The following is a 27,536-nucleotide window of genomic DNA, read 5'->3' on the forward strand; positions in this document are numbered from 1 at the left end:
ATCTGCCTATATATTACTGAAGTTGTTAATTTACATCATGTCCATTATGTGGCCCAAGACTCAGACGATATCCTATCCTGTAACTGCTGGATGAGAGTAAAGTTGACAACCTGTTGGTTTTTATTGCTAGTGAACTCAAAAAGCAATTTCTGTTCAGCTGTCAAAGATGATGCAAGTACTACCATTTTGTGCACTTTTTAGTCAAAAATATGTAAACATATTTTAAAATAGGTTTACCCCTCAGGTTCCTAATATGTTGCCAGTACAACCTAGTGTTACAAGGGTTTACCATCCGCAAGCTATATCATGGAATGTCAATCCAATATATAGTTTGTCATCTGGTGCAGGTTCATTTTATTTTTCTAGATAGTAATTATAATTGGTCATTAAACTGGACTGCAAACTAAAGACCAATATAAGAATGGATTGCAAGTTTTAAAAACGGTCAATGAGTTCTATCACTTTTGGCTTAGTGCTAACTGCCATTTGCCTTAGCCTAGGTTAGGCATGTACATCAAGGGGAGGACAGACACTTAACCTATTCTGTCACAGGACTCATGGATCCTACCATGGTTTAACGTAGAGGTGCACCACAAAACATTTCCACTCAAGTTCTTCAAAGACATTTTATGTAATATTCATATCCCCTATGTGAAGCTTAAAATAAGATGTTTTCTATGCTCATATGTAACTGGCTTTTTTTTATTAGAATACTTTTTACTCTATTGGTTTTATGTATTCTTCAGGTAAAAGGGGCACTTAAAAAATAAATCTTGCCTATTTTGACATTTTGTTTTGGAGGAAATGCTAGTCAAAACCTTTTTTTCCCGACAACGTGCAGCATTCTACTTCTAAAGCAAAAGTGATATGTATTTGAACATGGTATACTTGACTTACTTCAGAACAATTATGCTTAAATTATTAACGGTCCCTCTCAGACTTTGACCAGATATATATTTTATTTTGCACAATTTATATAGTAAAGGATGCAGGACATATTTAAATAGGAAAATACAGCCTCCCAGCTGTAAAACAGTTCCATGCAATAAAACATGGAGCGAATCAGGAAAGCTCTTGTTTTGTGTAATTTGTGTGCGTGTCTGTCTGTCTGTGTGTCTGTGTCTTTTTTCCTTATCTAATTTCATCTGTGAGAGACCGTCCCTAGAGAACAAGAGAAGAGAGAACCAATTATATCCAGAGGCTGGTTTCTCCAAAATGAAGGCATCTGTTCCATGCCAATGACTTCCACATGGAAGAAAAACAGAACTTTGAAGGCATCTGTTTTCCTGGTTGACAGTCACAGATCTTAGGGTTTACTGTAATTGCCCAGCTGCAAACATGATTTGGTTGCTGCTGTTGTTGTCAGCTGATCTCATCACACACAAAAAAGAAGAAAGCTTAAGTCTTCTTTAAAAAAAAAAATCAGTTCCTCTATAGTATCCTGACACTTCTTTCCCTTTTGATGAAGGTGCCTTTAATGGTGCACTTGATTTTCTTGGTAGAAATTAGTTGTAATGAGTGTCTTAATAAATACGGGAAATTATTTTATTGTGCAAGTTTTCTGCTAGATATATTATTTTTAGGTAAAATTATTAGTATAAGGTGTTCATTTCATACCAGAATTCAGTGTGGTATTTTATAGGCATTATTCAGAGACTAACGTGGTTCACCAACTGCTTAATCCTGAATCTGACCTTTTTCAGATAAACAGTCCCATTGAAAACAATGGGACTGCTCTCCTGAATAAGGGCCCTGGGATTGCCTATGGAATTCATATGGCAGAAAAAACTAAAATGATTTTCATAATTCAAATCACATCACTTTCAATGAGATCTAACACTTTACAAAAGAAAAAATATATAATGCAATGTACTGGTGGTTCAGAACCATGCTATACTGTAATGGGCCTTTATGCATATGACATTATGACATCTTCTGATATTTTCAGTCATATACACCTCTACCCCAATATAACGCGACCTGATATAACACAAATTCGGATATAATGTGGTAAAGCAGCACTCTGTGGAAGGGGGGGACTGCGCACTCCGGTGGATCAAAGCAAGTTCGATATAACGCGGTTTCACTATAACGTGGTAAGATTTTTGGGCTCCAAGGACAGTGTTACATCAGGGTAGAGGTGTACTTGAACTCATATACACAAACTCCTGCTACTCTTCACTGTTAAAAACTGAAGAAATACCTAACAAAAGCTTTATCAAGGGCAGCTAGCTTCAGGCAGACATGTCCATTTTGAAATATCAAGACCCTTACCAATTCTCCAAAGGCAGACAGCTCAACACTGAAGCCCACTTTAGGACCTAAGGACACTAATATTGCAGTTGCAATGAAAATAGTCAAAACTTGATTATCATAAGTATAAAATATATTTACATACAGTAACCTACACTTATCATATAATTAAGGACCATGGCTCCAGGAAATGTTTAAAACACCAGGGAAGAAATGTTCCTTCCTTTCCTTCAAGATGTTCTTACAGTCCTGGAACAAAAAATGCCACCCATCCTGTATGATGGAAGTGCCTTGCTTTGTCTTTCTTCCTTACTTTCACCAGGATCTCTGTGTTATTCAATGGAATCCACTCTCCAGGACAGATGGAATTTTAAGGCCTGATCTTGATCCTTTGAACTCAATAGCAAAACCTCCCATGGACATCCATGGCCCTAAAGTCTCAAAGATTGTAATAGATATTAATTGATTCTCTCTAAATGCTGTTGTAGTTGTGTTTATTGCAGCTGTACAAACACTATTCTGCAATCCGTTAGAGCATGTCTTACTTGAAAGTACTTTTAATGCACTTTCATGTAATGGTTGGAACCCTGGCCCCACTGAAGTCAATGGGAGTCCCCCAAAATGTATAAGCACACATTACCATATGAACATATCACCCATATTTAATTCCTCAACACCACGTGCAGTGCAGCATGAACAATTCTGTAGGGATGGATCACTTATTTTTCATTAAGACCTGAGCTAATGACTTATCCCCACCTAATCTAAGAAAGATGAGAATTCATGTTACAAATTTGTTTCTCATCTGGGGACAAATTTGGATCTAGTCTCAAAATGAATCCAGCAGGATACTAATAACAGCACAGGGCTGAGGTGCGAGGAAGGAGACAATGGAGACTACCTCCAAAGCAAAGCAAGAGCATTTAAACGTTTTCTAGAAGAACACATTTTGACTGGAGAAGAAGGTTACAACTCCAAAGACATAAACATTGTAACTTTGGCAACAGTATTTTCAGTTTCAGCTTTGTTTCTTTCCAGTGGTGTTTGCTCATCGTTGTGCACATAGAGCATGTATAAAAATAAAAAATAAAGCAGTGTGTAGACACTGGTAGGATGTTATCCTTGCTCACCTTCACTTTGCTTTGGCACTGGGTTCAGCATGAGTTTCCAACATTAAATCGTTTGCTGATGGTCTTTTCAAATAATGAATAGCATGATCTTGAAACAGCTCTGGCTTAATGTTTCCTAAGAGTCTGTGATTCTGCTAATTAAACCCCTTTCTACATCATTCCTCTTAAATACTTTTAACAATGCCATCATTAAAAAAAAAAAACCCTAACATCCTGGCACCATTATTCTTTGACAGCACCCCCTGCCGCCCAGGTGCCATTATCCATAAACTTATTGGCAGCACTCTCAGGATTTTTGGCACCAGTATGCCTTAATCTCTTTGGCAGCAAACTCCACCTGGAAGTCACTGGAACTGCTCTCCCTTAATCTCTGTCAGAGCACTTTTCCCAAATATCCTTTGCCATAGTATCATTCCGTCTTTTTTGAAGCATTCTAATTATCTCATTTTCTGGCTACAGTTGCCCTCTATCTTGCTGGCAATGCTCAGATTGGTCTATGGCATCTCTCTTCATGAAGTTGTCAAGCAGAAGTGTTCAAGAATATTATTCTAACATTTAATAAGAGAAATGTTATGACACTATCTTACCCACTCAAACTGGGTATAAACATGTCCCATGGTTTGAAATTTTATTTTATTTTATCCTACTGATATGACTGAGCTAGTGGGGAGGAAAAATATGGTGGCAAAGTCTTAACCACTTTGATTCTCAACAACACAACACTGTAAGCCTTGGAGTTACTGGAAGCCACAGACAAGTTTACTCAATATTCCAGCTTGTCATGATGAAATGTTGAAACAGCAGTCTGATCCCGCTGCTCCCAGGCAAATGAGGGAATGATACACAGAAAACAGAGTATTCAGCCAGAGAATCCATTGTGGAAAGTCTTTTGACCTAGCGAATCGAAACATGACATTTGAACCACCACCTAGGTAGGCGACTGTGTGGTCATCATCAGTCAGGCAAGAAATGTAGTCTATAGCTCTTCAAATAAAATGAATCACAAAGGGAACCTGCTTGGTGGTAATGACTAGTACTTATGCAAATTGCATATCAACACCCGGCTAGGCAGACATATTAAAGCCTTCTGCAGCTACTGAACTAGCTATGGGTCTTGTACAACAGATTTTGCTCATGCAGCCACCTCTCTAGGTGGTGGTCAAAATTCCTGGTTTCTACTCTCTGGCTCAGAATGGCTCTTTCATAAATGAACTAATATTTTTTATTTTGTCACTGGAAGTAAAAAAAATTATATGCCACTGTTTGTGTATTAATTCCCCTCCACTAGGTGGAATCTTATCTTTTCCTAGATAAAAAATAGCAGCTTAATCATCAAAAGTAGCTATTATCACCTACCATGTTTTCTTTGTGGTGATTCATTTTCTCTTACAAGCCACAATCTTACCTAACTAAAGAAGTGCTGTTAGATCAGCCGCCTTCTTGACATAAAAGAAGAAATCATTAAGCACCTCATGATGTGAAGAGTGTACTGTTAATGTACTGCAATATGGAAGACTGCAATAATACTGCTGTTACAACACTACTGTATTTTTCTATTTGTAGGGGCCTTGCATCTCAGCATACCCTTGAATGATGATGAATTTTCAAGGCAGAAGATAGAAAAATGGGAACAGAACTATATTTTTAATAAAGCAGTAAAATAAATATCATGCACCATTTGGACAATTATAAAAACAGACGGTTGGTGAATTTCGTTAACATTCTTGATAAGAGCATATAACATCTTGCATATCTATGATGCCTTTTATCCTGAAGTATCACAAACTGCCTTACAAAAACTGAAATATGCACAACATAAAAGGATTATTTCACCTACCATTGGTGGAGTGAAATGGGACAACTGTTTAACAGTGTACAGCAACACTATACAACATTTTAGGGCAGAAAGTGAAGGAATTCTGTTGAAATTGCTGTGAAAATGTTGATATCCTACCCAATTCATCTAATGGTGTTAACACCCCCCTACTGGTGTGAAAAGTACAATGTAATTTTATGTCTAGAAGGAGTGAGCACCTTGGTTTTAAATCTTTTCTGAAAGACAGCACTTCCAGAAGCATACTATCCTGTGGCATTAGTTTAGTAATGTCTCCAAGGGGAAGGTTCCATCAACTCAGTCAGCACTACCATTTCACTGTTACTTGGTCTTCCACCTAAATACTAACCAAGCCAAGCCTTAGGTTTTCACACCTCAACTGCTAGAACAGGGCCTCATCCTCCCTGATTGAATTGACCTCGTTATCTCTAGCTTGCTTGCTAGCATATATATACCTGCCCCTGGAAATTTCCATTACGTGCATCTGAGGAAGTGGGTATTCACCCACGAAAGCTCATGCTCCAAAACATCTGTTAGTCTATAAGGTGCCACAGGATTCTTTGCTGCTTTTACAGATCCAGACTAACACGGCTACCCCTCTGATATCTGACAGTATCAGATCACAGGCAGTAAAGCCAGCAGACCTTTTATTTTCATGAGCTACCATTCTCCACTTCTTTGTCTTATGTATATAAATCCAACAGAAGATGGTATTTGATGAGGATTAGATTTGTTGCAGGTAGGGGAGGGAAAGCGAGTTTTGTATTTAGCAGAATGTTTGTTTGTGTCAGGTGGAAGGTGTAAATGGCTGTTTCATTTAATTTTTGTTTTTGTAATGTGTGTCAGCGGTACCCAGAGCTTTTGATAAATCTAAAAATAAATAAATATCAATCTCTTTCAGTTAACGTAAGTAAGGTGTACCTGTGTGCCCACACTCACGTGAGTACAAGTTATAAAGAAAACATGCAGCAGACATTCACTCAAACTCACACAAACACTAACCTCACACAAAATCTGGCCAGTATTCAATTTTCAGTGTATCTAATTTTCTTTAATCTGGCTTTTTGTTTAACTGTGAGTGTTCTCAAGCAAATATTTAAGATGCAAAAAAATTATGATCAGATTTCTTTCTTTAACTGTATTTGTTCATGTGGTATTTGGTATGTTTACCTATAAAACAAAGAAGCTTTAACCATAAAATAAGGGACTAGAACCTAGGGCAGCACTGGGTTTTAATTTTCACAGATTTTTGAATGTCAATTTGTGATCCTGGGTGATTCACTTCAATCTCACAGTCAAATATAAGCGTAAAACCAAACTGGAGCAAAAACAAGATCCTTCCTCCCATGTATCCATGATGCCAAGGAACTGAGATCCTGGCTAAAAGATCAGAATTCAGCAACTAAAACCCATTTTAAGATTAAAACCAGGAGGAGGCATGTATCCTTCTCTGTGGCAGATAATTTGTTGTGTTGTGCTTACTATGAAATAAAGTAGTAAATGAAATATCTCATTCAGTACAGCATATAGTATTTGTGTATTTGTACATATACCCAAATAAGTGTAGTACAAAAGAGAGCTTTTGTAGGTACCACAGTGAATTACCACTTCTTTATTAAGACTCATAATTAAAATAAAAAACAAACAATCCCTTCACCACTTTATTAGCTCAAAAAACGGAATACTTTTCCCTAGAAACATATCTGGTAAAATGCTCATCCCTTCCTGCCTCTCCCCACCACCACCAATGTGGTGCTTTCCATGTTCATAAAACTCACTTGATTAGCAGCACTACAGAAGTGAACATTTTTGTATGTAAGCACTCAAGCATAATTTAATGATTTTATTTAAGCATGGAAAAAGTTGCACTGAAAGCCCCATTAACTAAAACATCCTTGATTAGCTTAACTTAGATTTGCAGGTATAAGAAAAGTGAAATAAGCCAAAGAATGCTCTCTGATCTTTAGAATATCCTTAACTTTACATAAGATATCATGACAATAAGTAAAAGCTATATTGTTGGAACAGATAAGCAATTAATTAATTAATTATTATGTCTTACAAGGGTTTTTTTTTGTTTTATAAAATTTATTCCCCAAGTTAAATCTTTTAAACACTATACTGATATTTGGCTACCAATACCATTTTTATAGTCCAACAAGATAAAGTCCTAATTGAATAATACCATTTTATTTGCATAAGATAAAATTTCCAATAAACAAAAATGCACATTAGGCAGGAGATTTTTCAGAATAGATTTTTTTTTTAAATAACCTACTTGCATTAACAAAAGATTGCAGTGGCTTCCAAATTATAGGGTGTTATTTTTAGTGGAAGTAGTTCAATATTCATATTAGAGCAGATGTAGCAGTTTAACAAAACAGCTCTTCAAATCCAGCACAAATTGAAAACAGGAAAACTGATTGCATTTTCTCTTATCACTTTCCTTTTCTGAATTGACACTTTTGGCCTTCTGAAAATTTACACATGGCTTTCATCTCAACAGCACCTGCTGATCAAACAGAAACCTAACATTTTCATGAAAATGGTATAAAGGACTAGTTTTCTTCTTACCATCTTTAAGGGCATCTGCAGGCCACTCGATGGCAACCATTGTTGTGTTGATGGCACATTCAGAATACGTTTTATATTTTCATTAAATTTACCTTTTAAAATGAGTTAAATCACGAATGGCTCTTTCATATTAGCTCTCAGTTGACTTTAAATTAATTTCTGCCTCAATGTCTTCCTGACACTGATGGATTTCATTCTTCGGGCAAATTTGGCAGAATATCTAAAAGATTTTGAAACAATAAGGAATAGCATATATTTTGTGGTCATGAGGTCATTACAAATACTTAGATAACTCTATATACATGTACAGATGTATGCATACATATAAATATGCACAAACAATATTATTTATAATGGGTGAAAAGAAGAAATATTTAATACCATAATATTCTTTCTGTATGTAACCCCCTCTGCTTTACCCTAAGGCAACAATGGGCAGGGGGAGACAAACAACTCATTTTAAAGTTGTCTTTTGTTTTCTTACACAATCTACATATCAGGTGTAGGTCTGGCAGGTGCTTCGGAGCTACCAAGGCTGTGGTGAACAGATGTCATCATAGATAAATATGGTAAATTACCCAATCAGCCATTCAGTTCAAATATACTTGTGTGCTTGATGCAAAAGTTTGAAATATCTGGACTTGTATATAAAATATGAAACTAAGTATGTTATTATCCTTTCTGCTTCTGATCTGGTAAACTCTGAAGGGCAGCAGCAGGTAGTAAGGTCCTTCTTCCCTTCTGCATAATTCTTAGTGTAATTAAATATCCTTCTTAAACCTGCTTTGTGCCAGTTTTTTAACTGATAGAGCCCTAACCCTTCTGAAATACTCTGCTACCATCCATTACCATTCTGCTTCAGTGATAAGGTAACTTGACGGCAGAGATGACATACAGTAATATATGTGCCACTCTAATCAGCTGGTTTGTGAATTTCAGTGTTTCATCATGCTTACTGAGGCAATCACAAACCTGAAATGTCAATACGTTCAGTCAATGGAAGTAAAATAATGGGACTCTATTGTCTTACCCTATCGATCTGCTGCTGTCAACAAGGATACAGCTCCCCTGGCTTTAAACAAATTTTAATTAGGCTTTTAGTTACTGGATCATATCTATCTATGCAAACATTTCACAAAGTGATGCAGCAACAGAAATATTTTAAACTTTTATATACATTTTCAATGACCAATTGTTGATTTTGTTTCAAAAATAACTCCTTCTAAGGAGATTTTAAAAAGACCACAGAGAGAGAGAGTTTGCATTCATGCCTACATCAGGTAATTTTAAACTGATGGAGAATTCTCTTAAGTAAACCAAAACTATCAAACTTCTAAATATACGGATTTTCTCTAAGAGGAATGGCATTCATCTTTAGCAAGCTCCAAGTTGAGATGTCTCCAATAAAACAATTTGGACGGTTGAAAAAAATATTACAAAATTAGTGTTTCCTATTAAAAATGCGGATGGTAACAATTATCTATCCCTCTTCCTCCCAAGAAAGCCGCACTTGGAGTACAAACAAAAATCTCAGATGTCTGATTTAATACCCTCCCCCGATGTTATTTGTTGTTTTGGTGTAGTGGCCCCCCCAAATTAAAAAAAAAATCAGTGTGCACTTACAGAAACTCTGCTCTCCTTTCCAGATACCAAGGGCGTGAGGGGGTGAATAAGTGGTAGATAAAAACACTGCAGCAGTCCCTCAAATCAATCAAAAGCCTCAGCAGCTCTCCCTAAAGAGAGCTTATTTTCTACCCATTCTCACCTAATAAAATAGCTAATCAAGTCGTTATGCTGCTTACTTGCCGCTCCCATCTAATGGTTTTAAAGTCTAGGCGAGACATCGTCTATTGTTCCCCCGCAGCCCCCTCTCCCAGGGTGTCTCGCGCTTGCCGAAGCCCGGCCAGCCGGGGCCAAAGGAAACCCACGGAGAGACCAGGGGGCTCATCTCACCTTCGCGAGTCCGGGCTGAACAGCCAGAGCGCCCGGGCCAGGGCTGCCGCCTCCTAACCCCGCACAACAAAAGGCAGATCCCTTCCCTCGCCGGGCTAATCTCTCCGGGTAAATTCTCCGCCAGCTACGAGGAGAAGATAAGAGGTTACATCTTCACTTCGCCGGGATCCTATCGACTTCGGCATCGTTAGAGAGATGGGGGCAGCCCCCCGTCTCCTCTCCCCCACCGCCCCGCCTGGAGATTACCTTCTGGCGGGGGAGGGCACCGGCCAGGGCTGTGTAGCCATTAAACACACATCGCCGCCGTTTATCGGAGGTAAAAGGCTTGTCAGGGGGGCACCATTGTGTGTGTGTGAGGGAGAGCCAGGCAGCGTGCGGTCGGGTGATTACGGTATCAGCGCGGCCCAGCTGGAGGCTGGGAAAGCCGCAGCCACCGCTGGGGAGGGGGCGACACCCACAGGGAGCTGCTCCTCCTGGGAGGCCCCACGCCCCGCACAGGAGACGACTCCCCCACCCACGCAGCATCAGAGCGGCAGCTGCCTGGGTCACAGGCCTCCTAGTTGTCAATGCAAGAGCCATCATCTGAAGGCCAGGCCCCCTCCCTGACTGGCTGGAGAGAGGTCACTTTTCTTTTGGATGGGGGTAGATTTCTCTCCCAAGTTCCAGTCGCTCTCATTTGGAGAGGGAAGGCAGGTGGCCTTGGGAGAAGGGGCTCCCTCATTTTGAATACTCCGGCAAGTTTCAAAGTCTTTCCCTCTGTCTGTCAGCCCTACTTCAGCCCAGCAGGAGGATCTCCTGCCTCGGCTGCTGAAACCCTCCTCATTCAACCTGCCCCAGCCTGAGGCAGCCCAGAACCTGCCCAGCAGACCAAAGTGCCTTCCCTACTCAGCTCTATATAGATTGCACTCATCTAGCTAACCCAAAGTGGGAGCTCTCCACCAAAGACAGCAGCTGTGATTTGTGAGTTCATTTGTAACTGCTGGAAGATCTCTTTCTGGTCCTACCGTGCAAGTAGGAGAAGAGCTAAGGTACCAGTGTGGCCCTTGAATGCTTTTATTTATTTGTTTTTATGGTTCCCAGTTTGTTTGGGGAGTTTCTAGACAGAGTGGGTAGGCACTGTTATGTGGCTACAGCTCAGCACAGGAAAATGGTGTACTAGACCACATCCCATAGCAAACAGATTGGTATTTTTAAAGATATACATCCATGGTTAATTTTATTTTTTAAAAAGCTGATTGGATGAATCCAAGAGGCTATGTGGTTAGCTATTGGAAGGAAAGGCTGTACGAGCCACAAATGGAAGGGGCCAGCAAAATCAGTGTACCAAGAGCAGGTTGTTAGGCTAATCCTGAAATCTAAAAGTAAAACAGTTCTCTCTCTGATCATTTATTTTTAAGGAAGTTTTGCTTCTCTTGAATGTCTGTGGATCAGCAAAGTGAAGGCTGAGATCAGGACAATGGCAGCACACACAGTGAAGAGGCAGGCATTGTTTAGTGATGCACCCCTTCCAAAATCACCAGGCCAAAATAGCAGAGTTTTTCCACAAGAAAAGAAATAAAGGAAATTTGACACGTAATGCAATGTCAAAGCAGACCTTAGATGGGGGGTAAGGACCTGTGTGTGTGAAAACTGTGTCATTGCAATGAATGTCAGATAAAAAGGGGTCTGTCACAAATCCTCCACTAATCCAATAACGTGAAAACTTCTTGGTATCACTGAGACATAGCACAAGGTAATTTTTTTTTATTCTTCATAAACCGCTACAACTATATAGTTAGTCCTAGAAAGACAGTGATTTGGCAAATTTTCCTAATACAAAGGGCATTTGACTTAACAAAATAATCTATGGATTTTACATATCTAATTTAACACCTGATTCTTTAGACAGTTTGTTTTCTACTCTCAAAAAGAACCACCTTTCCCCACCTTCTGTAGCTGTCAGTTATGTGTTAGAAATAATCACACAAGTCATACTAAAAGAAAAGTTAGTCAATACATTTGAAGCATGGCTTTTTTGCAGTTAATGATATATTCTGTGAAATTTTAGTGGAAGTACATTTAATTAACTCAATATGCAAGGTATCACTGCACTTTCTTCCCACAGATATTCTCTCAAAATATTATCTAAAAACAGGGGATTCTCTCTTTATTTTAGAAATTTTAGGGGGGGTTTCCTGCAATATTATATCATGAACTATGTTAAGATCTGTCAAACCCTTATTTTCCAGAGTTACTATGTATGCCTCAGATATACACTGATGTTTCTGGCAAAGAGTTTCTCTATAAGAGAGGCACAGCTCTCTAGTGATAAAAATCCAGGATCCTTTCTAAAGCAAATAATTTGCTGTGAAAACACTCAGTTAAAAATAAAGCATCGTATGGGAATATGATCAGAGTACAAATGTATAACAGAAGCAGTGTTCCATAATCACAGCTGTCTCAAAGTCCAAGCTGGAGGCTAAAAATCTTAATTTCAACTGACTGTTTCTTAATAATGGGTTACCTTCCCACAAAGCATAAAGTCCATCTGCCCCGGGCAGATAAGTTTTGAAGCATTAAAATAGATAAAAATGTAACATTTTCTTTTTTGCATTGAATATGTGAATTCTAGCATGCTATAATGTGAGAATTCCAACATACGACCATTATAGCATAATATCTCATTGCTCAGCTTGTCATTACTTCACTTGTAATTCTTATGTTAATTATGTTCATAATTACTATAAACAGATGTGGTAGAAATTCATGTGACCTTTTACTGCAGAATGCATTTCTCACTCCTTTCACTTTATTTTAGCACATATATGAAACCAAATGAAAGAAAAAGCAATTTTGACATGCTATGTATGTACCTATTTTAAATTAAACATAATTTTTTCTAATATTCTTCAGTCAGAGGACCTTCTCTATGCCAGTACAATGAAATAAGAATTAAATGTGAAGTCTGTCCTGATATATATGCTTAAAACCTGTGATTAAAATGAATATTTTTACTAAATTGAGCTAAACCCGTAACTGAAGCCTAGAATATAAATGGAGTGTTGCATCTTTATTCAGGACCTTTGTTAATGCAGCAGTATTCTGCTTCACAACTACAAGTACATGACAGACATACAGCAATTTATTTTACTCACAACCCAACCATCACTCTCTGTACATATACCACATTTACAATAAAATCACTATGGATTTCATTAGCAGAAAGCCTACTCAAATTTCATTTCTTTGCCCCTAATCTATAATTAGTGTGGACAGACAGGTGCAACCCTTCTCTTATACAGATGGCTACTGGAAATGGTGCAAAGTAGCTCCTTCTGTTTAAACAACACACAGATAACCTGCTCTGCTCTTATCACTTACAATTACCTCCATTATACTGAACTAATGTTTACTTTAATAACATGTCCACTGTTCTCTAAACACTATTTGGAAACTTTTATATCAATGGCAGAAAAAAATGAAGATGTAAGTCAATGTCTTTCAGATTAAAAGTAATCATTTTGTTTTGAAATCAAGTTCCTCTTTTTAAGGATAACTTTAATTTTTCATTTGATTTTACACCTACTGGTCATTTTGTTTAACATGCAAAATCATGAGAGCTTTTTTCAGGGCTTTATGCTTCCATATATTAAGATAGACTAAGCCAATATCAAGTAAACAAGAGCAGAATAGCTATAGTTTTAAAACATGTCTTTAAACTGTAACATTTAATGTAAACAGAGCAAGCAGGATTATGTTAAAGTTTAGTTTTGAAACTTGTGTATTGTTTGAACATTTAATCTCCCTAAACCTTTCAGATTTGTGACTATGAAAGGAGATTAAGAAATTTCAAAGGCTGTTCTTTTAAAAATTAGTTTACACTTTTTAATACTGATACTATTTTCAGTGCTAGTGCTTGTTAAAACTCTCACAAATATTTTTAGCTTGTTACTAATTAAAGGCTATGTGAAACATACAGGACATTGCTAACTACATCTCTACACGTTTTTGAATGAGCCAGATTTTAAAGGACTTCCCGCTACACGCCTTTAACCAAACCATGAGAATAATCTTTACACAACAGCACATACATGTGTTATTTAAGTTGATAAATTGTATGCAAATATCAAGATGCCTTAAGTTCCTACCAAACAATTAAAAGCTTTTAAAATTGTGGAGCCCCCCCATTCCCAAAACAACCTACTAATATACTTTTTTAATTAGCTAAAGATTTAACAGTAATTGACTGTAGCAAGTGGATTTGAAAGATGAAAATGACAATTGTAACTGCCTTCCCCCTCATCCCCACCACAAATACTGCAGATGCCTATTTTTCCAAAGTGCTTGGCTATGAGGAGCTGTGTAGTCTGCATAGAACCTCAGTGAAGCAGGCTTTGCATTCAATGCCTGTCAGATGAAGTTCAGTTCAGAGAAGTGAGAAACAGGATTTGACAGGGAAGAATGTGTGGAGCTGACTAGCCATTGACTGACCAGCACTCCAGGTGGAGCTTTCCCCCCTCCCCCCATAAACAATACTTTTAGCATCAAACTCCATGTATACACAGGCATACACAGAGCTAAGTATACACAGATGAGACACAGTGTGATGACTTTGGCAAAAATTTGAGTCAACATTAAAGTGGTCAAAAATGGCAGAAGGCAACGTTTTACTTTAAAAAGATTTTGGAAAGTATTTAAAAGCTTGAAGCCTTTGAAGAAAAACAACTTGTGCAGCAGTTGCCAGCAAACAGTGACCTAACACTGCTGTCTGCATTCCATTACAAACAGAATGTTTTTTGTCTGTTAGACCATTCTAATAGTTTAGAAACAAAGTAGTGTGAGGTATTATTGAAAGCATTAAAGCTGAGCTCCATAAGGAGCAGTGCTGTGTTAAATACTCCTTGTCTGGTTTCAGCTTGCCAGATATTGACAATTTTTTTTTACTTGTCCCTTGTATAAGTGAACTTTATATTCTGGTGAGGAAAAAAACCTGATGTATGAACCAAAGTAACAATGATTACATTACAGGCTCAAACCTGATAAGCTGATCAGAAAAGTTCTCAATAATCAAATAAGATAGCTGCCTAATTAAAAGGCTTAATAGTGAGACTGCAAGATAGCTACGTTATTTATATGACCTATTATACAATAGGATGTTTATACTGTAAGCCATTTTCAAATCATTTTTCTTAGTATTTTTTTAAGTGGAAACCTCAGAAATACCTGGTGCTAAAAACAGAACATATAAACAAGGCAGCTGAACTTTAATAGTCACTCAGGCACAAGGAAATTCCCTGATCATATTGGATTTCCTAAGGAAATCAGCCCGGAACAAACTGAAGGAGTTTTCAGAGTTCCACTGAAAAGGTCAAGCATCAGCTTTAACAACCATTAGAAACCAGTTTCACTATTACTCTGTTATCCATGTTCACTAGAATTGTTAATGCCAAGCCAGATCAGAAGATCGGGATAATAGAATTAAAAGCTACAAAAGTCTACAAACGTCTCTCACCTAGGTTAGGATAAACCTCTTGCCTCAAACTGTTTTTATTAATCATAACAAAACCGCTTATTTAAACTTTCCGTTGCATTCTGTCAGGATGTGGAACTGGAAGAAGGGGATACATCCTGCATACAGAAGTATTCAGAAAGCGACATTCACCTCTAACTCTAACATACTTTTTTAGAAATACAATAATAATGTTTCTAGCTAGATATCAAAAGAAAAGATTTTTTAAAAATCCTTCAAATTTTGTGCAGGTGTTAAAATAAGTTTTAAAATAGTCAAAACAGATTAAAGTTAGTCCAAAAATGGGGGAAAAAATATATCCTGCTTTGGTCAGCAACTCAGACCACCATCAGTGGATAAATCAATTTGCAGCAGCTGTGGACAGCCATTTAAGTCCGGGCCTGAACAGATTAATTAGGGGAAGCGATGTTAAAAGTTAAAGGGGTCAGAGTTACATTAAGTACATGAATTTTTGCTAGAGCGAACCCCTTGTACTACATTCCAGAATACATCCTCTTTGTTAGTTAAGGGTATGCCTGTAGCCTAATATTTGGCAAGGCAACTTCATTTTCAATATTTTTGCAGAAGATGCAGTTTTTTCGGGTAGATTACTTTTAGGGAGTATATACCTAGCTTCACTCAAATATTGTAGATCATGCCAAACTAGTAATGATTTTTTGCATCACATTGTGTCTTTACTCTTAAGATATTAATAGGAGATTTAGTAACATTCAGAGGTATACCACTGTGTATTTTGTACACATATTATTAATATTTGCCATAACTTTAAAGTCTGTATACTACCAGAACAAATACAGTGTTTTCAATTTTGTCATATTTTACAATAGGAAACTTGACTAGTTTTTTATGGAAAATTTGATATGTACTATTTTACCAGAATCCCACATTTGAATGACTTGTGTACACAATCTGCATCTTTAGCCCTACACGAGAAGGATGAACTGAATAGAATAATAAGTCTTTTCCATATCTACATTTTATGATTCTATACAATTCAAAGACAGCAGATATAAATGGACAGTCTCTGGGATTTTAACATACCCTTCATCTGCCAAGAAGATGGTATGATGCTGATCCTTGACAGCATCTATAACACTAGTAATAACCTTTCGTGTTCTTAATATAATTCTAAAGCACTGAATGTTGATACTCCTTCGCCATTTAATCTGGGGATGTTCACCACTGCTGCAAATCGATTCCTCCCCTGATAACGAATGGGACTCCGGACTAAAAATAGCTAGAGAGGAACTTTTTGGTGGGGGCATATGAGGATGTTTTAATCTGTCTTTACCTTCTTCCGCCCCTTGTTTAAACTTCTGACTAAGTTTAGAAGATAACATTCTGCCTCTTTTTTTGATGGAAAACATTTCAGTATGTATCACTGTATTCCCCTTTGTTTCTTTATAAAATTCGGAACGACAGGAAGGTACATTTCACTGTCAATTACCGTATAATAATAGAGCCGCCTCATCGGGGATGCCACAGTTAAGGTTGCAAGGCCCTTTCCAGACTAAACCATGTATTGGACCCCTTAAAACTTTGTCACTAGTGAAGGGACTCGAACGCACCAGAAGTCAAAGGCTCATCTAACAAATTCGCGTCTCGGTTCTGCAGTCTTTGATCCCCCTTCTTGAAAGCTAAATAATGAATTACTGGAATCAAAACTTTTGAATCAGATTCAAGATTATCAGAATAAAACTGTGTCGCAACTTTAGAAATGCAACATATAATGCTGCCGCATCGTTTTCGGAAGCGGATAGATTTTCAAGCTTGCCAAGCAGTTCAATACGCTGTGCGCTCCTGAAATATTTCTTGCAAAACATCCAGTAGTGATGTTGCCAACACTGCATAATCCGACTATTGTAACAGTGGGTGGGGGGGGGGGGAGAGAAATGACCCGAAATATTTCAGGCATTCCAGATCACGCTAGCTAGCGCTGTGATCGTGCAAGAAAAAAAGCAGATTCTAAAACGAGACAAACACTATGGCACGGAAGATGACAATGAAACTTGCTTGACATGCTAATTTCCCTGCAAAAGTGGGTGCTTTCCCCCCTGCACTCTGAAGAGTTATTAGTACAGGATTGTGCGCGGGGCTGTTGGTTTGTATGTGCGTGCAATTCTAACCCTGCAGCATCGCTCCGAGTGGGTAAGTTACAGCCGAGAGCCCCTTAGATAGACCGATCCTAAAACCAATCCTACAAGGGAGAGGAAAAGAACGGGGAGCCCGACTCCCTACCCCCACCCTGGGATCCGGGCCCTGGGCTGCATGCCCCTTCGTGGTACTTACACTGAAAAGGACCGGAGAGTCCAACCATTCGCCACAGGCTGTGAGCTGAAAATAAAAGTTCCCGTCCTCCTTGGGGGAGAGTCGCCAGCCCAAGCTGCTGGAGGGCAGAGGGAGTGGGAGAGGGAAATGCAGTGCAATGCAGCTTCCCTTCCAATCCAGCTGATCCACGTCCGCAAAAAGTCAACACGAGCCGAAAAGGAACTCCAGCCGCTTTTCAAAGGGGGAGCAGTGCGAGAGAGACAACTGGGTCCAGGGGAAAGGAGCAAGAACCACAAATAAAACGAAGTAATGCCCAGGTCCCTTTCTGTTGCTGCTGCAGACCAATGTGATCTGGAGTATAGGGAATTGCTACTGTCAGTGGTGGTGTCTCTGTCTGTCTCTCTCTAAGACGGCGCTGCATAGATTTGCAGGACTGCCTTGCGTCTGCCTTGGAAGAGAAGCTCCATGCAATGTCTGTGCAGATCCGCCCGCAGAAAGACTCCGCTGTGTCTGTGTCTCTCCCTCTGCTACCAGCCACCTCTAAAGTCAAACAGCATACTGCAAGCAGCCGGCCTGGCTCAGCTACCCAGGTGCAGGGGGGGAGGGCTTAAAGCAGTGGGAGGTGATAGAGGTAGGAGACATCTGTGTCGTGAGGAGGTTAGTGAGGGTCAAGTATATGTTAACAATAGGCAAGCACAGTCCCTCTTGGGCAGTCTGCCTACTCTTTCTTTCTCTCTCTCTCTTTTACTGGGTGGACATGTAACTTGCTCCCTGATGATGCCTTCCCAAGGCTGCCTGCTTTAAGAGTCCAGACTGCCCTGCAGTAACCCAAGACAAACACTTTCCCTAGCCATCTGGAGAGCTCCTGGCTTCTCTGCCTGTATCTCATCACTGTCTGAAGAGACAGCACTGCTAGAAATCAAGCCACTCTCAGATCTACTCTCTAATCCCCTTCTGTTAGCTGATTTTCAGTCAGACTATTTGCTTTCACATTAGTTAATAGCCTTAGAGAAAACAATTATCATTCTCTTTTCCCCTTTGTTTTTCAGTCCAGAAAGCGTACCGTATTGAGGAAGGCCTCTTTCTCTTTTTAAGAAATATATAGTCTTTCATGTCTTGCAAAACCCATGTGCAATTTCACACAGAGGATTCTAGATTCTTCCAAGAGTAAAAACATAATCATAACCAACTCAGCAGTGAAAATGAATTACAATATTCTACAAATAAACAATACTAGAATATTAAAAAAACATGAAAGTCAAATGTTGGATAAACATTTAAAAGAGTATGTATGAATTTGATGATGAATAAAATACTCAGCTTTTAATTTGCTGGGAAACAATATTACAGTATGACTCAAACTACAAAATACTTTTTTTATTATCAATTTGACGCTATTTGATTTACAGTATTATTCCTACTGCATCTACACCTGTGGCCTGAATCAATACAAAGAAGACATGTCTGTGAAGCACACATCTTCTCAAGTAAAAATACTTATGCAATTACTAGATAGGCTGAGACTGTTCTGCAATGTGTTTAAACTAGAATTGTTGTGACTATTCGGAAGTTTTATTTAACATCCTCAAAATGTCTAATGTTAAGTAAATGTGTTATAACACCTGACAGAACACCTTGCCAATATGCAAAATTTATTCCCATGTGCAGGAACTATGGCCTCTTACACACATGCAAACACACACATGCTTAACTTTAAGCACATAAGTAGACCCATTGAAGTCAATTGAACTTTTCACATGCTTAAAATTAAGCATGTGCATGTCTCCAGGATTGAAGACTATGATTATTATTAGTTTACTTCTGTGGTTAGCTTTTAACATTCCATAGGTTTATAAAATATGTTTATGTTTATAGTCTGGAGAAACCTGCCCTCTCCACTGATATAAAGAGGCCATGGAACTTTAATGGGCAGCTTGGTATTTGCTAATATGGGTTCAAATTCTACCTTGCTTTACACCCTGCTGTAATCAGTTGAGTTTCATGGAGCAGAAATCAGGGTAGATCTTTCTTGTTGTGATTTCAATTTACAAAAAAACTGAATTGTAAAAATCTAGCATTGATTTCTAAGTTAAAATGTTCGTTTATTACAAACATCCCCTTCAAGTCAAAGATATTTGTAGACTTTTCCAACAATAGTCTTTACATTTTAAATGCAATCTAAAAGTAGAAAAATGTTACACAGATGTATTGTAACATTATCTGGTGAAAACAATACTTTTTTGGACATCTGTGATTTCCAGGCATTAGTTAAGCTTCACAATGCTTGTGATGTAGATAAATACTTTCATCCCCATTTTGCATATGTGTGATCCGAGATGCAGATTAAGCAACTTGCCAAAGGTCACAGAGCAAGTCTGTGGCAGAGTTAAGAACTGAACCCAAGAGTCCTGATTCCCAGTTCATAACTTTAAAAAGTCACATCACTCCCTTCCTGTCAAATTTCATGCACATTCACTCTAAAAGATCAAAATATTTAAATCTTTCAGCCACTTCCGTATTAGAGGAAGGAGAAAGCAGAGGCCTGAGATTTATGATCTCCTCCTATCTCTACCAGCGACACAGTTAGCAATCTTGGTGCAAGTGACTTAACATTTCCAGACCTTGTGTTCCCATTTGTAAACAGAGGAGAATATTTACAGTTACCACCATTTAAAAAGTCAACACTAACCATTATTGAACATTAGAGAGACAAGGCAATGAGGTAATATCTTTTATTGGACCAACTTCTGTTGGTGAAAGAGACAAGCTTTTGAGCTTATACAGACCTGAAGAAGACGAGCTCTGTGTAAGCTCAAAAGCTTGTCTTTCACCAACAGCAATTGGTCCAATAAAAGATATTACCTCACCCACCTTGACTGACACGGCTACAGTAACACAGCAAATAAGTTATTGCATAGTATTTCTCAGTACTTAGATAGGGGAAAAGCCTGCTCACATAACCAGAGTGTGAGAAATGGTAACTTCTTAACAGTGACCACTATGCTTTCCTCAGAGTTGTGTTGTGAGAGTTAATCAATGTGGTTCTCAGATAAGAGTCTGCAAGTGTAAAGTATTATTATAATACTACAAAGCTAATGAGTGAAGTATGGTCTCTTTCCTACTATTATTGTCAAAACTTTCTCTTTTTACATACACTGCAGAAAGAAGGTGCATGTTGTGATACTGGAAGGATAAACATTTTATTTGAAAATTATTTAAGATTTCAAAAATATTGGATCTTTTTTCATAGTAAGCCCTGAAACTGCAAACACTTAAGCAGGTGAATAACTTTACACACAGGAGATTTTTGCTACATGTTACAGTGAAAATGGCATGATTCAACAATGTGTATTACCATATGATATTACATGAGAGAAAGGTAGATAAAAGTATAGCTGCATATAGAAATCAAACTGTGAAATGCCTCACTAGGTCTTAGGAGTATGACCAATTTTTGGCCATACATAAAATGATCATATGCTTACAGCTGAAACATGGTGTACTTTTTTTAAGGTGTAGTTACCTTGCATGCAGTCTACAGCAGCAGCACTGAAATGCTTGGTGTCAATGATACGTCAATACACATTTCACCTGTCTATGCAGTCTATTCCTAGCTAAAAAATATAGATAGATATTTTCCTTCTCACAATTGTCACCTCCTTCCAAATCTATTTAATATTTAGTTAACTTCTGTTTACTGTCCAAGTATTTAACAATTCTTTTTGCCAAATACAGTTAATTTAAAAACCAAAATGTTAAGACAGTTATGTGTTATAACATGTATTTTCCACCATACATAAATTAAGTTTATAATAGGTATACATTTTTGGTGAATCTGTTTCTTCGTTGCAGTGCACTCTACTTCAAAAAGAGCTCAGTTTAGCTCCCACTTAAATGCATTGGAATTTTGACATGCATTTCAATGTGAGTGGGATTGGGCCCAGAGTGTATGTATCATGGGTTACTATAATTGGTATGACAAGTACTCATTTTGATTGAGTATCATAGTAAATGGTCTAGTCAGAACATTAAGCAAGACTCTTGATAGCTTTAACATATGAACCTTTTCCTTAGTCACGTTTTTCAATTTTTCCTCTAATTTACAAGTGTATTTTATATGTTAGAGTAGGCCACACTTCATTTTCATGTCATTCAGTTCTAGCACCTTTTGTAGGTCAGACATTACAGAGAAAGGAGACAGCTATATTATTTTCAATAACATTTATATATACTTTCTTTGGAAAATCCTATACAACCTCTCTATAACATGAACTACCTTAAGTCCTCCTTGATCATTGCATGGAAATGAGGCAGAGATATTATCTGGTACGTCCTGTGCTGCACAAATCTTTCCAGCTAGGCCAGGATTCCACCAAGAGAGTGGAGGCAAAGAAATGCACTGCTACAGTCTGGGCTGGGGACCGACTGACTAAGCAGCAGTTCTGCAGGAAAGGACCTTCGGATTACAGTTTACAAGAAACTGGATATGAGTCATACTGGACTGCATTAGTAGGAGCATTGCCAGCAGATTGAGAGAAGTGATTATTTTCCTCTATTCGGCACTGGTGAGGCCACATCTGGAGTATTGCATCCAGTTTTGGGACACTCACTACAGAAGGGATGTGGACAAATTGGAGAGAGGCCAGTGGAGGGCAATAAAAATGATTAGGGGCTGGGGCACATGACTTATGAGAAGAGGCTGAGGGAACTGGGCTTATTTAGTCTGCAGAAGAGAAGAGTGAGGCGGGATTTGATGGTAGCCTTCAACTACCTGAAAGGGAGTTCCAAAAGAGGATGGAGCTAGGCTGTTCTCCGTGGTGGCAGATGACAGAACAGGGAGCAGTGGTCTCAAATTTCAGTGGGGGTGGTCTAGGTTGGATATTAGGAAAAACTATTTCACTAGGAGGGTGATGATGCACTGGAATGGGTTACCTAGGGAGTTAGTGGAATCTTCATCCTTAGAAGTTTTTAAGGCCTGGCTTGACAAAACCCTGGCTGGGATGATTTATTTGGGGTTGATCTTGCTTCAAGCAGGGGGTTGGACTAGATGACCTCCTGAAGTCTCTTCCAACCCTAATCTTCTATGATTCTATGAACCACTGAATGCACTGCTTTTCCACTGAGCAGGGATAAAATGCCCTCTAACCAGTGATTACTGATAACAGCAGAAGATGTGCACTGGCTGAATTGACAGCCTGCCCCCTAATCTGAAAAGAATGCCCACTTGTACATGCTGCAAGGGTTGATGTTACCTGGACATTTCTCTGTTCAGATCTTTACTATTTGCTTCTGAGGGTGCCTGAAACTTGTTAGGCAAATTCCAAACAGAAAGAAGACACAGTACCTACCTTCAGGAGCTTGTAAGTTCCACTGATAGACCTTTTTACACCCTTCTTCTTGCACAGTAGATTTTTAGCCATATGTGTGTGTTGGTATTGAAGTCCATTTTTTATTCAGATACTAACTAGAATGTGTATATTGGAGCATTTGTACATCTCCGTTAGCCTCTTCGCAATATTAATAAACTTAAGAACATAAGAATGGCTATAGTGAGTCAGATAAATGGTTCATCTTGTCTAGTATCCAGTCTTCCGATAGTGACTAGTGCCAGATGCTTCAGAGAGAATGAACCGAACTGGGCAATTCTGAATGAGCCATCCCCTGTCATCCAGTCACAGTTTCTAGCAGTTGGAGATTTAGGGACACCTGGAGCATGGGACTGTGTCCTTGATCTTCTTGGCTAACAACTTTCTTTTATATAGAGCATTTCATCTTGAAGGTCTCCAAAGCACTGTGTAGACCATGTACTCACAGCAACGAAGAAATGCAGACAGGTCTGGGCTGATAACTAGCACACAACACAACTGTGTCAGGTGGGCATATGTTAGCTAAGATCGCAAAGGCAAATCCTAGGTGTTGTCGGTCAAGCTTTGTGTATGATGGTTTTGTGACATTGTTAATTTGTTTTCTGTAAAATATGGCTGAGCCAGTCAAACCTATTTTATTTAAAAAACTGTAATGAGGGAACAGGCTATTGATTAAAGAGGCAGTATTAGAGAGAAACAATTGATATGAAAACTTGCTAGTCACACTGATGGTAAAAATATCCTTTCTATTTTAATCTATTTTATATGTGTTTTATTTGTATACATTCATTTTTGGTAGAAAGATTTTCCTACTTTATTAGAAAGAAAACCAAAAGTACATCACAATATAAATCTGGAATTCAACTTCTCCTCAAACAAATGCGAAAACAACAAAATTGAAATAATAAATTTTTGTTTCCATCAATGTCAAAGAGCAGGAAACATTTTGCTGTTGAGGTTCCTAGAAGCAATAAGTGCTATATTAGCTGCCACATAACACACATACACTTTCACACAGGATACCTTGTGTAATGGGAAAACCGTTGCACTGACACACACATGCATATAGTTCCTTAACTTGCCCACCTGCTGGGCAGCCACCTGCAATAAACAATAGTGGCTTATTATGAGACAGTAATAAAATAAGCAGTCACAAAGCTATTTACTTAAATGAGACTAGAAGCCCCTCAAATGCTGAGCTACAGGGAAGGGAATTATTGCCTTGTTGGCAAAGGGGTGAGCTTTCTTGTGACAACCTGTGAAGGCCAACAATAACACCTCTAGAGCACTTGTATTCTAAATATGCCTACTGTTTAAGTATATTCATCAACCATCTGTAATATATGTAGCTGAGTACAGCTACCGTAAAGTAATGAATCCAAGGTGTGTGATCTGTTCCAGGTTTTCCTTTGTATATGCACAGCCTCACAGTACTAGATTTGCTAGTAAGTATAGCGACATTTTGTATATGCAAAGGTAACAGCATAGCCCTCTTATCTATTGCAATGACATGTTGACAGTACATTATTCCAGTTACACATAAGATTAAACTGGGACTATAAGTCTGTACTTCGCCACTGGCTGTTACCAACCATGCACTGTTCATACTTGCTTGTAGAAAATCTGGCTCATTTAGATATCATAAGTGATATCCTTTTTTGGTATATCAAAATTCCCCGTTTCCAGCTATAAATAAAAACAAATTGGCCTAGCTTGGAACTCTACTAATAACATGAACTTGGTATGATGTAATTGAAACCATACTTTCCGTCCTCCCGAAGCTACTGATTCTTTTAGCATTAAGCTAAATAAATAAATATTTTAATTGCATTTCTCTGTATAACTTCTTTTAAAATAGAATATTTCTTAATGATAATTTTCATTCAAGTGATTACGTTTCCACATTCAAAGGCATATGGATTTCCAACTCTTTCAATCTATTTCCATAAATATTCCAGCAACCCCCTGGAGCTTGTTGGTATTCCAGTTACCTTAAAAGTGTTCTTATAACTTCAGATTAATTTGCTTGTTATAAGAATCAGGATTAGATATTTCCTTGCACAAGTATAGTACTTGCATGACGGTTTTAGAAAAACATTTTAAAGAAATTCATGTTTTTCAAAAAAAGGTCATATAATAGGGACAACTGTGCACATCTTAACCTGGGGAACATACATTAACATAAACTCAGTTATTTTATTTTAAAAATACAGTCAGTAGTACTTATGTACAGATGTTTTAAATTTTCAGACCGCAGAGTGGAAAACTCAGCTAGATAATGGAGTCTGATACCACTCCGTTTATTGGACTTATGTTTTAAAGCGTGGTTTATTTTTAGAATGAAACTTGTGGAATCCAGTTTGCCTAGCAATAGTAATTTGAAGATCAATAGCAACTTAAAATATTCTCCCATGTGCACATCATTACTGGGAGGATGCTTGTGCACATTAGTCACTTATTACTTCTGGTCCCAGACAAATAGAAAAGTAGAAGTAATAAAGAAGTGAATGTCCTATCGGAGATAGAATGATTTTTTCCTTTACTGTTCGTGATTGTAGGCCTTGTTTGGTTACTGGGGGAAAAGCTATCAATTAAAAACAATTCTAATGAGAGTTCAGAAGATAGATGATACAAGTAAAGCACAATAAGTAAAGGTGGAAGAGCACATTGCAGTTTGATAGACATCATTTATGAAATGAAAATAAAATAAACAAATACTCACTTTAATGTTCAATTTACTAAAATCTTAGAGCGAAAAAATGAACTTGTCTAAGAGAAGGTAATTTAACAGGGCTCATGCATTCTATGGGTTACAAAATAGAGATAAAATCTGTCCCTCCTTACTAAAATTGAGTAGTAACTTTCTCTGAGTAATTCTGTTGTAGTCAATTGGAACTACTCTCAGAGTGAGGTACTGCTGAATGTGAGAAAGGGTGTTAAAATCTGCTCCAACCCCAAAAAGAATCCATTGTTCGTCTACAGGCCCTGATCCTATGATCCCATTGAAATCAGTGTTATGGGAGTTGGGCCATTGATTTCAGTGGAGCAAGGTCACACCTAGAATATCCACAGACTTTCCTGCTAAAATATTCCCTGTTTTCACATAAGGACTTTTTAGTTCACTGCTCTTTCCTTTCTGTACAGTCACTCACCTTTTAGTCATGAGTAAAATAATAAGAGTAATACATTTTGCATTTTAAGAGGGTTCAGAAGTGGAAATTATGTTTTGTCTTCATGAGATGAATACATCAAAACACAGAAAAGGTTAGCGGTCTACCTAGACTTCATGCTTGCTCTCTGGCAGTTGATTAATTTAGTATTAATTGTGTCACTAAGTTATTCCAGGGTGTCCGTAAAAGATGATTACTGAGCTGTCCTGACCACTCAGTAGGAAACACACTGAGTTGTGGTGTGAAAGATCCAGGTGCAGAGCAGACACTGATACTCTCACTTTTCAAGCTTCTTAAAAGGGCATTGTACACTGAGACTACTGCCTATACAAGGGACCCCTTCTTATCCTTTTTATCTGTCTGGATGTTTCTAGGGCTTCCATCACTATTGTGCATCTCATATCTGTTATTGTGAGGCCTGTGTGAAGAAGGAACTTTTTATTATCCCCATTTTGCAAAACTAAGGCATAGAGTTCCTAAAAGCCTGCTGCTCCTGCTCCCATTGATTTCAATAGCAGAAAATCAGGCCTTAAGCGGCTTGCCTAAGGTCATGAACAAAGTCTGTAAGGCCAGATCCATTGATTTCAATGGAATTTAGGAGCATATGAGTCTTAGCCTCAGAGCCTAGAACTGAGCACATGTCTCCTGAGTCCCAGGCCACAAGACCATCTATCCTCCACACCACAGATCTGTTCCTTGCATGTATTCAGAAGAATCAGATCTGCTTACTTTACTGACAAAAATGAGTGTGAAATGCTTTTCACTTCTGGAAACACAGTAGTCCCTGAAGTGCAGAGAGAAAGCAGTCTCTGGACTAGAGTTACATAAGAACATAAGAATGGTCCTACTGGATCAGACCAAAGGTCCATCTAGCCCAGTATCCTGTCTTCTGATGGTGGTTAATGCCAGGTGCCCCAGAGGGAATGAACAGGTAATCATCAAGTGATCCATTAACTGTTGCCCATTCCCAGTTTCTGGTAAACAGAGGCTAGGGACACCATCCCTGTCCATCCACCAGTGGGGTACAAAAAACAGGTTATGAAGGATCTTCCTAAGTCCATAAAATTGGTCAGCAATGTACTGAGCTCCCTTACAGAATTCTTAGGACAGCTACCTCAAAAAAGGGATGATCCTGGGAAAACCTGGACAGGTCACAACCCTACAGTGGCCCCACCATTTCACAGAATACAGCAAACATACCCTTATGTATTGCCACCTCAGCAAGCTGGTGTGGAGGTTCCGGTGTTAAAGAGAGGAAGGGGAGCCATAGCCCTACCCATTTGGGGAGTGAAGCTAGATTTGTAGAGTCTTTGCACCAGAACTGCAGTTGTGCTTGCACAGGGATAGAGGCTGGGAGAGCTGAAGATTCCTTGCATGTGCTCGCTATCCTGTTCAGTGCTGTACCCATCTAGTCTAGCCCATACTGTATGGGGTACAGCACAATCCTGCAGTGGAAGAGGTTGGACTGGATGATAAAGG

General features: G+C 38.4%; 1 protein-coding gene across 5 annotated transcripts in view; it reads right to left on the reverse strand.

Annotated features, from left to right (window-relative positions):
• Nucleotides 1–18,340, reverse strand: part of RUNX1T1 (RUNX1 partner transcriptional co-repressor 1) — a 146,730-nt gene extending 128,390 nt beyond the window's left edge. For 2 of the 5 annotated variants that reach the window (XM_050940944.1, XM_050940943.1), the window contains exon 1: nt 17,543–18,340. In XM_050940944.1, coding sequence (XP_050796901.1) covers nt 17,543–17,570 — 28 coding nt within the window. In that variant the 5' untranslated portion in view covers nt 17,571–18,340. Of the gene's footprint in view, nt 1–7,883; nt 8,012–9,744; nt 10,127–17,542 lie in introns of those variants that run through there. The other 3 variants (XM_050940941.1, XM_050940946.1, XM_050940942.1) reach the window with 3 other exon arrangements.
• Between the last annotated feature and the right edge of the window lie 9,196 nt (nt 18,341–27,536).

Source organism: Gopherus flavomarginatus, chromosome 2, assembly GCF_025201925.1.
Source record: "Gopherus flavomarginatus isolate rGopFla2 chromosome 2, rGopFla2.mat.asm, whole genome shotgun sequence".
Taxonomy (NCBI): domain Eukaryota; kingdom Metazoa; phylum Chordata; order Testudines; family Testudinidae; genus Gopherus; species Gopherus flavomarginatus.